The sequence below is a fragment of the Balaenoptera acutorostrata genome, chromosome 1 (assembly GCF_949987535.1).
Source record: "Balaenoptera acutorostrata chromosome 1, mBalAcu1.1, whole genome shotgun sequence".
Classification (NCBI taxonomy): Eukaryota; Metazoa; Chordata; class Mammalia; order Artiodactyla; family Balaenopteridae; genus Balaenoptera; species Balaenoptera acutorostrata.
Genome location: NC_080064.1, coordinates 1,872,294 through 1,885,775, shown reverse-complemented (window position 1 = coordinate 1,885,775; position 13,482 = coordinate 1,872,294). Strand labels below are relative to the sequence as shown.

At 65.7% G+C, this 13,482-nt stretch overlaps 1 protein-coding gene across 5 annotated transcripts in view; it reads right to left on the bottom strand.

Annotated features, from left to right (window-relative positions):
* The window catches only part of PRDM16 (PR/SET domain 16), a 326,016-nt gene extending 319,365 nt beyond the window's left edge, over positions 1 to 6,651 (bottom strand). For 4 of the 5 annotated variants that reach the window (XM_057533380.1, XM_057533384.1, XM_057533389.1 and 1 more), the window contains exon 1: positions 6,441 to 6,651. In XM_057533380.1, coding sequence (XP_057389363.1) covers positions 6,441 to 6,477 — 37 coding nt within the window. In that variant the 5' untranslated portion in view covers positions 6,478 to 6,651. The remainder of the gene's footprint in view (positions 1 to 6,440) is intronic. The other variant, XM_057533401.1, reaches the window with a different exon arrangement.
* Positions 6,652 to 13,482: the final 6,831 nt, after the last annotated feature.

Genomic DNA, 13,482 nt, shown 5'->3' with positions numbered 1-13,482 from the left:
AATGATTATAAATTATTTTAACAGTGCATTTGCAAAGGGTTATAAAAACAGCCATAATATATTTTTTTCCTTAGATTCTAGAATTACCAGTGTGACAGCTAATGCAATAATGATTTGTTTCAAATGCCAGTGTTTAAGCTGTATAAAGCTGATTTTATACATTTTTCCAGTAGGCCGCATTGTAGTTAATGAAATTAAACACACCAATCGCATTTGTCCCCAGGGGACGAGGAACTGAACACACCACTGGTTTATTTTTTTATTAAAATAAATTGCAGCCGGCAAGATGGACTAATTGCATACAGAATTGAAAAAGAAACATTCCATTGATATAATTAAGCCAATTTTCATGGACAGAAATAGTTATGGTGGATATAAAATAAGCAAAGCCTTCACCAGAATCTGACTTTCTTCCTTTTTTTTTCCCGCAGAATGTTAACTATTAAACAAATATGTATCTCGGGCCAGCACACTCCTATCTGCGGCCCCAAGGCATTGTTCCTCGGAGGCCAGGGAGAGGCCGCCGGCCTGGCCAGAGCGCCTTCAGACCGAGGAGGACTGGATCGTGAAAGCCGGAGAGAGGAGAGTGGTCAGAGCAGAAGAGGCCACCCCCGTTGCCCTGGGAGCTTGGCAGCCCTGTCCGGCCTGGAATGGCCACCGTGGCCCTGGCTGGAGCTTGTGAGGTGCCCAGACTTGAGGAACAGCGGCCGATTCCGGGCTGGACCTGAAACTGCAGCCAGCGGCTCCTCCGCCCTGTGGGTCAGGTCCACGGCCACAGTTCCTCCTCTCCCCGATTGCCTGGGGGGAGGGGGGAGGATTACTTCCCTCCAGATTTGCGGTGGGGGTGGCGGTAGGGGTGCGAGGGGGGAGCCAGCAGGTCCTATACCTCCTGCGCTGGCTCGAGTGAAAGGCAGTAAGTGGGGTGCAGACGAGGCCAACCCCTGGTCAACACTCCAGCTCTCCTGCACCTGTCCTCGGGAGAGGACACCCAGAGCCAGGGGCTGGAGACCCTGGCAAGGCCTCTGCCCAGCCTGCGTGGGGAGAGCAGAGTGGAAGAGTCCAGTCCCGGGCGGAGAAAGAATCCAGTCTGAAGGAGGCGAGCGCACAAGGCAGCCAGTTGCATTCACAAGCTGTAAGCACATGGATGTCTTACTTGCTTTTTAAGAACAGACCTGTTACAAGCTGACCGTTGGCCCTGGGAAAATGCTTAAAACCTGACACATTAAAAAAATAAAATAAAATAAAATCCTCGGAATTAACGGCAGGCTGCAGTGCCCTGGTGCGGGGCGGGGTGCTAAATAAGAAACCCTGGAGGGCTTTAAGGAACATTCAGTTTCACCATTAACTTGCTGTGTGATCTTGTCGGGTTATTTGACCTCTCTGTGCCCTGGGTTTCTTACCCAGAAAAGTGGCGCCGGCTAGCCACACTTTATCCTCCTCAGGGGTCAGTGAACGGAGTGGGTCATGCCTCCCAAGCGGACCATGAGCACCTTTACGGGACCGTCGCCCCGAGGCTGCAGCGAGCGGCACGGAAACATGGGCAGCGGCTCAGGCTGCAGCCCGCTCGGGCCTCCCCGCAGGTGCGTGCCAGAGTGCACGGACCCCAGCGGCAAGTTCGGCGATAGGCAGGGCTCGTTCCTGGAAAGCCGAACCCCCAACCCCGCCTCGGTTTTCCCGCACCGGCCCGACTTAGACCCAGCCTTCCGGGCCCACTGCCGCGTCTCTCCGGGCCCAGGTCCGCGAAGCGACTTGGAACCGCACACGGCCTGCAGCCCACGGAGTCTGGGCGAGGGTCAGCAGTCGGGAGGGGTGAGGAGCCCGCCCTCCTCATTCCAGGAAGCCCAGGGAGGCGGGGACCCCTGGGGCCAGACTGCGGTCCCGGAGGAGGAGGTCTGGGCTGAGACCAGCGGCTCGGCGCAGCCACCGCTACCGACCCGCTGCGCGGTGTAGACGCGGGCGCTCCTTGCGCCGCGCCGTAGTTGCTGCGACTTTGTGTGCAGAGAACCCCGGGCCGCGGGGACCATCCGCTCAGCCTGGGGACCCCCGGCCCGGCCCGGCGCGTCTGGAGCCCCGGGCAGCCCGAGCCCGCGCCCGCAGCTAGGCCGGGCCGGCTCCCTCCACCTCGATAAGTTTCTAGCCCGCACGCGCGCGGGGACGGCGCCCAGGCTGTTCCTAGTCCTCCTGCGCCGGCTACGTGAGCTGCAGCGTCCAAGACTTGTTACACGGGTTTGATTCAAAACCTGATAAATTGTATTTAACGCTATTTGAAATTTTTAAACGAAATTATTCACAAGATTTTTAATCCTGGACAATTTTTGTTGAAACTCTAATTATAGGTCACCTTAATTACCAGCCCAGCCCCCAAGGATCCCTAATTGCCTCCTAATTGAATAAAACAGGGGGCTAATCGCGCCCACGGCGGCCCAGCGAGCTGGCGCGCCTCCCCTAGGGGCTGGTTGATGGGACCCCCGGGCCGACCTCTCCGCCCGCACCAGGCCTCTCAACAGAAACGAGGGACCGGGTCCCATGCCCTGAGCTCTGCCCAGAAGGGAGACGCCCGGTGCCTAGGGGGCCGCGGGCGGGGAGTGGGGAGGAGGACCGGCCCGCACCTGCACCACGCCAGCAGCCAACGAGAGCAGCGGGGCGGCCCTGAGCGGCGCAGGGTGACTTGGGGACCCCAGGGCAGAGTGGGTGCCCTTCCCCCAGGGAGCCCGTCGGGAGGTCACTCCATGAACAGGGATCCCCCCTCCAGCGGGGCCTCGGCACCCTGGCACGCCCGCGGGGCCCCTGGCAAGCCAGAGCCTTCGGGCCATCCGCGCACCGCCGCGGGGCACCTGGCCTTGGCCGCCAGCCCTGCACCCCGCCCCTCCACCGCAGCCTCCGCGTTTTCGCCCGAAGCGGGGTAAGCCGCCAGACTCCCGCTGGACACTTCCTGGCGCTGCTGCCCTACCAGGCGTCCAGATGGGAGGCTGCTGTCCGGCTCCTGGGAGAGGACGAGTGGAAGGGGCAGGCCTCCGCCCTCCCCCACCCCCGAGGGTGGGAGAAGGCTGGGCCCAGCAGAGCTGCAGCCTGGCCTGTTTCTGCTGGGGAGAAGGAACAGGCTGGCAGCTCAGCCTACAGCCAGGCTGCCCCCACCCTGTCACACACATCAGTCTCCAAGGAGGCGCACAGAGCCTTCCTCTAGCAAGAGGCAGTGCCCCCACCCACACCCCAGGGGCTAGGTGGCAGTCAGTAGCTGTCTGGAGGAGACTCTTCCCAGGCCTGAAATACGCAGTGTCTCGGACTCTGGGGTCTGTCACCTCCACGGGGACCGGGCCTCACGGGCACTTCCATGAGGGCCCTGGCTGGATGCTGTTTCGGGGCCACATTCTTCCTCCCCCAGGCTCCCTACCTGCCCACCGGGCTCCCAACAGCGGCAGAAACACAAAGCTTTTGTGTGGCATTTCATTTTTAAGTGTCGGGCAGGGACGGCCCCATCTCCCCACCGGCCAGCAAAGCCTAGCCGTGCGTGAGGGGACCCTGGCCCCGACCCGTCCTCACCCCGCTCAGGCCTCCCAGGCTCAGCTTGAGACGGAGGGTTTCCCAGCAGCTGATCTGTAGCCCTGGCCTGAGTGCCCCAGTGTCCTCTGACCTTACAAGCTCAACTCGGAGCCCCCAGTGTGGGCCCCAAAGTTGCTACCAACTCAGCCAGCACGCAGACCCAGCGGGAGAGACCCCCTGGAGTGGGGTCCTGGGGAAACACAAACAAAATTAGAGCCCCAGATGCACCCTCTAGGGCAGCCCCCCAAGCTCTGAATGGGGGGGGTCACACCCCACCCCCGACCCGGCTGTCCCTCCACGCCTGGCACATGGCCGCGGGCACAGGCCAGTCCTGCACGCTGGCCTTGTCACCACGACCTCTTTCCCCTCTCCCAGCCCCCTGACCCTGGCCGGGTTGTGGCTTGGAGGGAGAGGCTCTGTTGGTGGCACTGGGTCTGCCCCACTGCCTCGGATTCAGGTAATGGAGTCAGGTTCCTCGGGACGCCCACATCTGCTTAAAACACTGTCCAAAGAAATGGAATTTCTCAGTGGATCCAGTGATCTGTGTCGGGCAGGCAGCGAGGTCCCGTGCCTGCCTGGGCCACCTTCTTGGGGAGGGCTAGGGGCAGCCGTCCCGGCTGTGGAGCGCAGGCAGGAGGGGTCCCCACAGCTCGCTCCAGTGTCGCTCCAGCTGGGTCTGGGCCTGAAAGCCCTGCTCCACGCTGGCTTTTTCTCAATAAGGACTCCCAGGAAAAGAAACCCTGTGCTCTGCCCTACCCTTGGGTCCAGCTCTCCCGCCTCTGAGCCGGGCTGCACGTCACTGCCAGGCACCCATTCTAAGGCCCTAGGCAGAGCCGGGCCGGGAACCTTCCCCACCTGGCTGGCGTGGAGTACACAGAGAGCTGAGGGCCAGACGGGCAGCCGGCGGGCGTGGGACGCTCGCAAGTTTCGGCGGCCGCGCCGAGCGCCCTGAGCCGGCCTCTCGCTTGCAGCGAAGGCCCGGCGAGAATTCGGCCGCTTTCCACCTTCTCGCTCCAGCTTCGGGCCCTTCCTCGGGGAGAGCCTGACCCGGGCAGCCTGCCGCCGGGAAGCCGAGTCACGGAGGAGATCCGCGGTGCACAAACAGACCCCGACACGCACACGAACACGCATACTCCGCGCGCCCGCCGGCGGGCAGATAGCACGCGCACAAGCCACCGAACGCGGGGCCTTGTTCGCACCAAGAGGGGCCAGAGGTCACGGGAGGCCGGGGAGGCCGAAGCCACGAGCCCTGGGCAGAGGAGACTGGCTGGAAATGGGCGCTTCAACGAGGGGCCCCGAGCGGCTGCGGGCGGAGTCCAGGGTCGTCCTGCGGAAGCTGGGAGCTGCTTTTCCCCCGCGGGCCCGACGCGAGGCCTACGACTCGGGGGGAGGGGGGCGGTGCGGCTGAGCCGGCCGAACACCGAACCGAGAGGGTAGGACTTCTTCGGAAAAGTGCCGCGAGTTTCGCGCCCCCCGGGCTCACGCTTGGGGGCTCGGCCCTGCGTGCTGCGAGGCCCGGACGGGCAGGGTCGGGCCCAGGAGGACCGGACCGATCGGCCTGGCGGTCCGGCAGGGATTCCCCAGGGGAGCAGGCCGGGCGCCCCTTCTGCGGGTGGGCGGGCGGCCGCGGAGGAGGGGGCGGCGAGAGCTGGAGGAGCCGAGAACGCTCGGGACGGCGCTCGCCGCTTCGCTGCAGCCGGGCCGCGGCCGGGCTTCGGGAGCCGCGCTCGCCGGGCCGCGGCGCCGCCGCCCCCACCTGCCCGCCTCTCGGGCCGCAGCCCCGGGCCCGCGGGCCTGGCACCGGATGGCGCCGGCGGCCGGGGCGCGGAGGGCGCGCGGGTGGCCCCAGGCGCGGCGGCGGGCTGTGGGGAGGGCGGCGAGCGCACCCGGCCGGCGGCGAGGACCGGGCTGGCGGCGGGCTGGGCGCGCGGAGCCCGGGGCTCGGCCCGAGACGGAGCGAAAGAGAAAGTAAGACCGGGGACCGGGCAGTCTCGCCGGGGGCAGCTCTGTCCCGGCCGGGCCTCGGGGCGGTGCCAGGCGAGCGGGCGCGGGAGGGTCCGAGCGGGGCCGAGGTCGGCGGCGGCGGCGGCGGCGGCGGGGAGGAAGGCGGCCCGGTGGGGACTCTCCTGCCGGGAGCACCGGCGCCGGGGCGGCCGCGCGGGCTGCCGGAGTCGCGCAGGAGCGCCCGCCGCCGCGCGGGGCACCAGTTGGGAATAAACTTCACGACCATAGTTCCAAGCCCAGGAAAACGCCTCCATTTTGCTCCCCCAGTGGCTGTGGCTGTCCTGCCGTCGCCACCCCTGCCCTTGCGCCCGAGGAACCGGGTGGGCGCCGGCTCGCGCCCCCTCCTCCGCCCCCTCCCCGGCTCGGGGTCTCCCTCCTCTGCGCCCGGCTGGCGGACGCCAAAGGCGGTGCTCTAGCGCCCACTATTTCAAAAGCCCGGAATATGATTTGACCAGGACTGAGAGCCACTCGGAGAGAGAGGGAGAGAGCGAGCGAGGAGGAAAAAGTTGCTCTCCCCTTTCGTCAACTTTTCGCTAACTTTCGCTTTTCGCTCCCCTCCACCCCCAGCCCTCCCCCTCCGCCCCCCTCCCCGGCCCCCACCGCGCGCCTCGGGTTCCCGGGCCCGAGCGCTTGACACTGGGGGGGGGGGGAGGGGGTTCGGCGAGGAGGGGGCCGGCGCCTTCGGGGAGCGCGCGGCCCGGGCGCCCCGAGCCTCCGCGCCGAGCCCGGCCGCCCCGGAGCGCGGGAGGCGGAGCAGCCCCCGGGCCGCGCGGCCGATCCGGGGGCCGAGAGCCTGAGGCGCGCCGGCCGCGCCCCGACGCGCACCCCTGGCCCGGGCGCCCCGGCCCCGCGGCCCGGGCCCGGCGGCGCGGCGCGGCCGAGCGCGGGAGACTTACTTTTGGCTAGCTTCCTCGCCCTCGCCTTGGATCGCATGGTGTCGGCTCGCGGAATCTCTCTCCTCCTCCTTGAGTCCAGAAGCAGCTACACACTATCTTCATCTCCCCAGCATTGTCAGTTTGGACACCTTCGCACATGCGCACAGAGCACTCAATCTGACACCCCTCGCCGGGGCCAAAAAAACTTTGCAATGTATTCATCATCCTCATCGTCGCGCCGCCGCCGCCGCCGCCTCCTCGGCGCGGGATTGGGGGGCTCTCCTCGGCCTTCCTGGTCTTCACCTCACTTATCTCTCTCCCCCCCCCCGCCCCTCCCTCCCCCTTCCTCCCCCCTCCCTCCCCCCCTCCCCTTTCAGCGCAGCTCGGAACTGGCCCTTTAAGAAAACATTCCGTGCTCGGCGCTCCCGCCCGGGGCCCGCACCCCGGACACTTTAAAAGGACCCAGGTGGCCCCGGAGGCGAGGTGACTATTCGCCCCCCCCCTTCCCCTGAGTCGCGTCGCGCTGCTGCTCCCGCCCCAGCTGGGGCCGAAGATGGAGTGGCGGCGGGGTTTGTCCTCGAGACTTCCTTGGATCTGGGGGCAAACGCGCCGACAGTTCGGACGCGGGTCTGGCTGGTTTTGCTTCGTCTTATTGCATTTTATGACTAATTAAAAAGCTTTGCGTTCACCGTCGCCCCAGCCCGCTTTCCTCCTGGCTTTTCCCTCCGCCCCTGCCCCTGGCCCGCGATCGCCCTAACCCGGCTCCTTCGAAGCCCCCTTCGGGCCCCGCCGCCCCCCTCGGGCCTCCCCGGCCCCCGCCTCCGCCCCCACCCCGCCCCCACCCCTTCGCCCCCACCCAACCGCTCTAGCTTCGGGCTCCGCGGCTCAAAAACAACAGCGGCAGCGCCGCCAGCTCCGCGTTCCGCCACTGCCCGGGCCGGCGGGCGGGACTCGGACCCGCCGCCCTCGGTCCCGCACGGAGCCGCAGGGAGCAGCGCGCCGGGCACTGGGGAGGCGGCGCCGGGGCAGTCGTCCCAGCGCCGGGCGCCCTGCACCTCGCCGCCTCGGGCGGGCCCGCTCTCTCCTGCCTCCGCGGCCCCAGGTGAGTACCCAACGGCGCGAGCGCCCGAGCTGGGCCACCTCGAGCGACCGGAGCCTCTGGGGACACGTCCCCCTCGCCTCGCGCGGCCCAGGTGCGTCTCGGGCGGGAGAGCCGGCGGAGGAGCAGGTGCCGGAGCGCTGGCGGGAGCCGACTGGGCGTTGCTTCTGCCCCACAGCCCTCAAATTCGGCGGTGCGGCGGCGGAGGGGCAGGCTGGGCGCAGGCAGTGTGTTCCGGGCCCAGGGGCCTGGAGGGGACGGTGAGAACTGCTCATTCGAGTATGTCTGGGATTCGAGAAGGAATTGGAAGCAAACGGAGGCTCTGACCCCCGCGCTCTTTCAAGTACCAGGGTTCTGCCAGGCTGCGGGACTTGGAGCTGCCAGAGAGTCTCCCTGAGCCGGGGAGGGGTCGTGTGCGCGGTGCGGGGTCTCTGCCGCCCTGGGTGGGCTTCGGGCCGTGCCCCTCCCCTTTGTTGTGCAGTGAGACCAGTGGCGCCTCCGCTGGGACCTACATTCGGAACCCCGCGCCCTCGCCATAAAAGAGGTGAACTGGCAATGTCCAAGGAGCTGCCCCCGAGACCCCGGGGTCCTAGCAGAGGCGCCCCGATGCCAAGGGGCGCATGGCCCATGCTACCCAGAGGAAAGCCCGACGGAGCCGGGCTTGTCAAAAGCCAGCGGCGGCAGCGCGCTAGGCCTTCCACCCTGGCCTCTCCGCCGTCCTCAGCCGCTTCCCTGCCGGGATTCGAACCCCGACGGAGCCCCCACTGCTGGGGGGTGGGGTGTCCAGGCTTGCGCCCGCCCGCTTACTGCCCTGAACGGAGAAGGCGCTCTCTGCCTGGCCGGGATGCCCACTGACCGCCGCCTCTGTTGTTTCCGGCCCTCGGTGAGTGTTGCCTGCGGTGGCGGCCCCGAATTCACCGTCAGCTCAGTCCCCTGGCCCGCCGCCCTCCGACGGCCTGTGGCTCGCCGCCTCCCCCTCGCCGCCTCCCGAACCCTGACCATCTTTCCTCGGAGACTGGGCAGAGAACTGCCAGGCTCAGAGGGTCCCTGGGCCTTGTTGCCAGGCCCTCCGGGGCTTGGAGGAGAGTCCCCACGGGGGGCTAGGGCGTGGCTGCCGTGGGTCCTCGTGGGCTCAGAGCCCTCTCAAGCCCAGGGTGTGTGTGTGTGGAGGGGTCGCTGGGAGAGGCAGGAAGGGAGCTGGAGCCCCCCGCTCTGGAGCTGTCTCCCTCACCCAGCCACGGCAGGCTCCAGCAGGGAGCAGAATTGCGCTGGGGCGCTGGCCAGGAGAACACAAACACAGGGTCGCCCTCCCGCCTCGGCACCCCAGATTCTCCCAGCCAGGTTAGGTGTGAGGCCTGGGGGGAATACAGTGGCTCCTGTGAAGCCCTCCCACCTGCAGAGAGAGGGAGTACCCTCCCCACCCCGACCCCCAGCTTAGCACTGTTTCTCCCACCCAGGTGGCCGCCAGCAGGACCCGAGGTCAGGAAGGCCCAGCCTCTTCTGGGGGTGCCCCAGCTCACTCAGGCCCTCTCTGTGCTCCCTCCCTCAGCTCATGCGGTGATGAAAATTGTGGAGCAGCCTCCAGACTCTGGGACTGCACCCTTGCTGGGGCCCAGGGGAGGAGGGCGGGCGTCCGGGGAGAGGGCCTGTCTGTGCTGTCTCTGGCCGGTGTCCCCTAGGGCCCTGGAGGGTGGGGAGGACTACAGCTCCGAGCCTGCCTGGGGAGGGGTAAGCTAGCGATCAAGGGTGACCAGGAAGACAGCCGAGGTGCCGACACCCCGAGGGTGCTCTCTCGAATCAGCCCCATTAGCTTGAGAAGCCCGGGCGAGCCGTCCCCAAGGCCATGGCCCTGGCCGAGGTTGGGTCCCGGCCTGGCCAGGCCCTGCCCCCGCGTGGTGAGACTTAGACCTGACGGAGAGCAGGTCAGGCCTCAGGGAGAGTCCTGAGGAGCAAAAGGGTGGAGCAGGGGAAATCAGATGCAGGTCCTCCGGGGCGCCCAGCTCTGTGTCCTGCCCCACCGCAGACATTAAGACACTTGGGGAAACAGGTTGGGCCGGGGGGCGCTCAGCCAGAATAGGGCAGTTTTCATTTCAATGGTACTAAAAGGTTTAAAGGCTGTTTTCAAACTGAGCTAAGCTTTGGGGATTCTTGTGGCCGGGGCCGAAGCTGGGACCTGGGGACCCCGCACTGGGGTGGGAGTACGCAAGTGCCGCCCACCCCGTCCCTGGTGCCCTCCTTAGGGGCTTCTGTCCCTGCCAGACTGTCCAAGGCTGGTGACGTGTGGGTCAGCCACAGTGATGTGCTCTACACCCTATGGCGTTTGGGAACAGACTTCAATGCTGCGGTCTAGGGGACGGGAGGGGGGACTTCTACCACCAACTTCTGCCGCAACCTAGAATCCTGCTTCAGGCCAGAGCTCAGCACACTCCCGGCCTCCCCAGCAAGCAGGGAGGCGCATCTGGAGACCCAGGACCAGATGAACTCCTTTGGGAGAAGGCTGGGCTCGGGAGAGAGCACGTGAAGTTGCTCCTGCAGGGCTATCGTAAGCCTCACTGCGGGCCCCAGGGCTCCCAAGAAGCCCATTTGTAATAAACCACACTGGGGTACCGTGCACTCCCAGCGTCCAAACTGCGGGGCTGGAGGGTCCCTTTGCTCGGCCAGGAAGGGGCCCCATGCCAACCGGAAGAGGCCGTGCCTCTGGAGAGGAGGTCCACATCGTGAGGTCTGTGGGCCTGGAGGTGCAGGGTCAGAGCCGTCCAGCGGCCCAGCGCAGGACCTCAGGCCCAGGGAGCCCCTCTGCAGACGGTGGCTGCGGGGTGGGAACAGGCAGCCGACGGGCCAGATGCACTGACTCCGCTAGGTTCCCGCTGCTTTCCTCCACGTTCCCCTCGGTGTTCGCTGAATTTGGCCACTGGCTCCAGGCACTCAGTCTCCGGGCTCCATCGGATGACAGGTCAAGTTCTGTTCACCCTCCAGTTTCTGCTCAGAAAAGAGTAGCTGAGAGAATAAAAGCAGGCTCCGTTCGTTGACGTGGGGTCTCCTCTCAGGAGACCCGGAATTGCCCCAGGAGGCGTCCAGACCACCAGTCCTCGCCCCACCCCCGACTTGGGGCCACCGAGTCAGGCCGAGATGGGGGTCTCCCTCCCTGGGCACATTCTGCCCCACACTAGGTGGAAATGGCCCCCATTTGAGCAGCAGCAGGAGACCACGCGGGATGCTTGGGGACAAGCAGTATGGTTCCCACTGCACACAGAAGAGAGCGGAGATGGTCTCTGTGGCCAGCAGGGGACCCAGTCGGGGGCTGAATGCAGAGGGCTTCCAGCCTGGGGTGAACAGTGTTTGGTCCAGCATGGGATGGAGGGCACAGGCAACCCACAGAGCCCTTTCCTCCCCGGCCGGAACTCCACACTGGCCCCACGGTGGGTGCTGCCCCGGCACCGCACCTCAGCCCCAGACTGGGACCCCAGGAGCCTCCCTGGACCCTGGGGTTAGTATTTCAGACCTCCTTTTGCCCCTCTTCCTACCCCAGGCCCAGAGACACTCGCTGTGACCCAGGTAAGTTTAGAGGCCAGAAGCACACAGGACCCGACTTCTGGCCAGCGAGTTCAGAAGCTAAGTGGCGACTCAGAGCGGAGGCCTCCCGGCACCCACACCCCGTCCCTGGTTCTGGAGTGGGTCGCAGAGAGGGTTGGGACGCTCCCAACCAAGACTTCCCAGGAATGTGAGCCATGTAGCTGATTTCGAACAAACCCCAGATGTTCAGAAGCCTACTTCCTTCTCAGGCAGGAGGACGCTCTCTCTTGTAGAGCGGCAGCCTCTTGGGAGGGCTCCGGTGGTTTCTCTGCCGGGATCTTGGAGTCCTGGCTAAGGCCACCATCTTGCAGGAGCGCAGATGCTCGTAAGGGGCACCTGGGGTCTGCCGCGTGCTTTGGGGGGATGTGATGAGTTTTGTTTTCTTTTTTTTAATTTAAGACATTGAGGCTGTGGGCTTGAACTCCCTCGTTTGAGCCAGGTGGGAGTTGACTCCAGTATCTCGGCCCAAACCGGCACCCCAAGAAGCACAGGAAGTCCCTGGCGACTCGTTCCGCCGCAGCGCGCAAAGCGGGCGGGACTCAGCGGCTAAGTCCCGGGGCTCCAGCAACCGCGCGCGGGCTCCGGCTCCGGCCTCGGCCGCCGAGAGCAGTAAACGGAATCGGTTTCCCACGCTTTCCCTCTCCATGCCAGAACTTTTCAAAACCCGCTTAAGAATTCCGTCTTCCAATTTGCGCGGATCCTGAGCCTCGCGTTCACCCCGCCCCGCCTGAAGAGAGGACCCTCGCGCCGCCCGCACCCCCGGGCCGCCCGCCCGCGCACGTGGGGAGCAACTTCGTTCCCCTCAGCGCCCTGGCCCTGCGGAGCGGGCAGAGCTCCGCCCCGCAGAGGTGGCACTGCGGTCGCTCCGGAACGCTGCCCGCGTAGACGCGGCCGCCGCCTCCTGCTCCAGGTTCCGGCTGCGCGCAGGCAGGGCCGTGTGGCAACAACGAAAACGGAGAGCCGCGTCGCTTTCCGGGCGTCCGAGTCCCGGGAGCCTCTGGGTGGGAGCCCGCCCTCCGCGTCCCCAGACGCCTCAGAGCCGAGCAGACTCCGCCATCCACACCTGGGCTTGCCAAGCCCTCTCCTCTGCGTCCTCTGAACCTTGGTCCCTGCCCCTACACCCCGACCCCGTTAGTCTGTAAACCAAATTTCGCCTTTGGTCTTGCCGCCTCCTCCCGACGTAACCGTGGAGGAGGATTTCTTCACGCCTCAGTTTCCCCATCTGTGCAGTGGGGCAAAATACTCCTGCGCCCCTCCCAGGGTTGATGTGGGATTGGCAGGGAGAGCGGAGGATGGAAAACGCCCGGCGGGGCCCAGCGCTGCCCACCTTTTGGGGCTCAGAGGTCGTGCCCAGACTGCAAGGGGCCCAAGGTTGCTCTTGAGCGATCGCTGCCCTCCCCCTTTTCTCCCCCCGCCCCCACCCCAGAACTCCCCTCCCCCCCGGCGCGGTGGCGGAGGTGCGAGGGTCCCTCTCGGCGCCCAAGCGCCTCCAGTCTTCGCGCTGTCCCTGGACAGGGTTTCCCTCGCCCTGGGCGGTTCTCTCAGTTTCCTTTGGGGCCCAGGGAGGTTTAACACAACAGGCTCCAACTCTGGGGGTGGTACCACCGGGCACCCAAAATCTCACAGAGGGTGGGTGCTGGGGATGCCGGGGGAGGGGAGACAGGCGATAGAAGCCCTGATTCCAGGTGAGCTCGCAGAAGGGAATTTGCCCCCGTCCCTCCTCCTCCCCACGCTGCGGAGTGTCGGGCTTCTGGGCGGGACCCTGGGGCGTGACCTAGGGCTTAGAGATCAGCCTTAAACTAGCCCAGCTAGTGGTGAGGGAGGGAATAGGGAGCTAGGGGAGCTCGGGGAAGGGCACGGCCTATTCAAACCGTCCAGGCTGCCCACTGCTTCTGGGCAGGACCAGTGGAGGATGGGGGGGGGGTGGCGAGGGGGCACCAAGTGGACACATCCTCCCCAGGTCCCCTTGACCTGCCATTAAACCAGTAATCGCTGGCGGCTCTCTGAACCGGCAAGAAAACGGAAGAGACCAGGACCGCCCCAGGCAGGGTAAAAAATTACCTCTTGTGCTGAGTGACCCGAAGCTGATGGAATCAGTTGGGGATTCCTGTCCCCTGGGGCAGGGCTGGCTGCTTCTGCCCCTGGAGCCCAGGACCCTGGGGCTCTAAGAATCAGTTGGGGATTCCTGTCCCCTGGGGCAGGGCTGGCTGCTTCTGCCCCTGGAGCCCAAGCCCAGGACCCTGGGGCTCTAAGAAGGGAGAAGGGCACACGCAGCTCTTGGCTCCTCTGCCCCTGCCAGGGCTTCTCCACCTTCTCTCCCTTCTGCGAGGGCAGTGGGGCTCCCACCCCAGTCCTCCCTCTCGAATCTGCACGAGGTTCCCCGTGAACGAA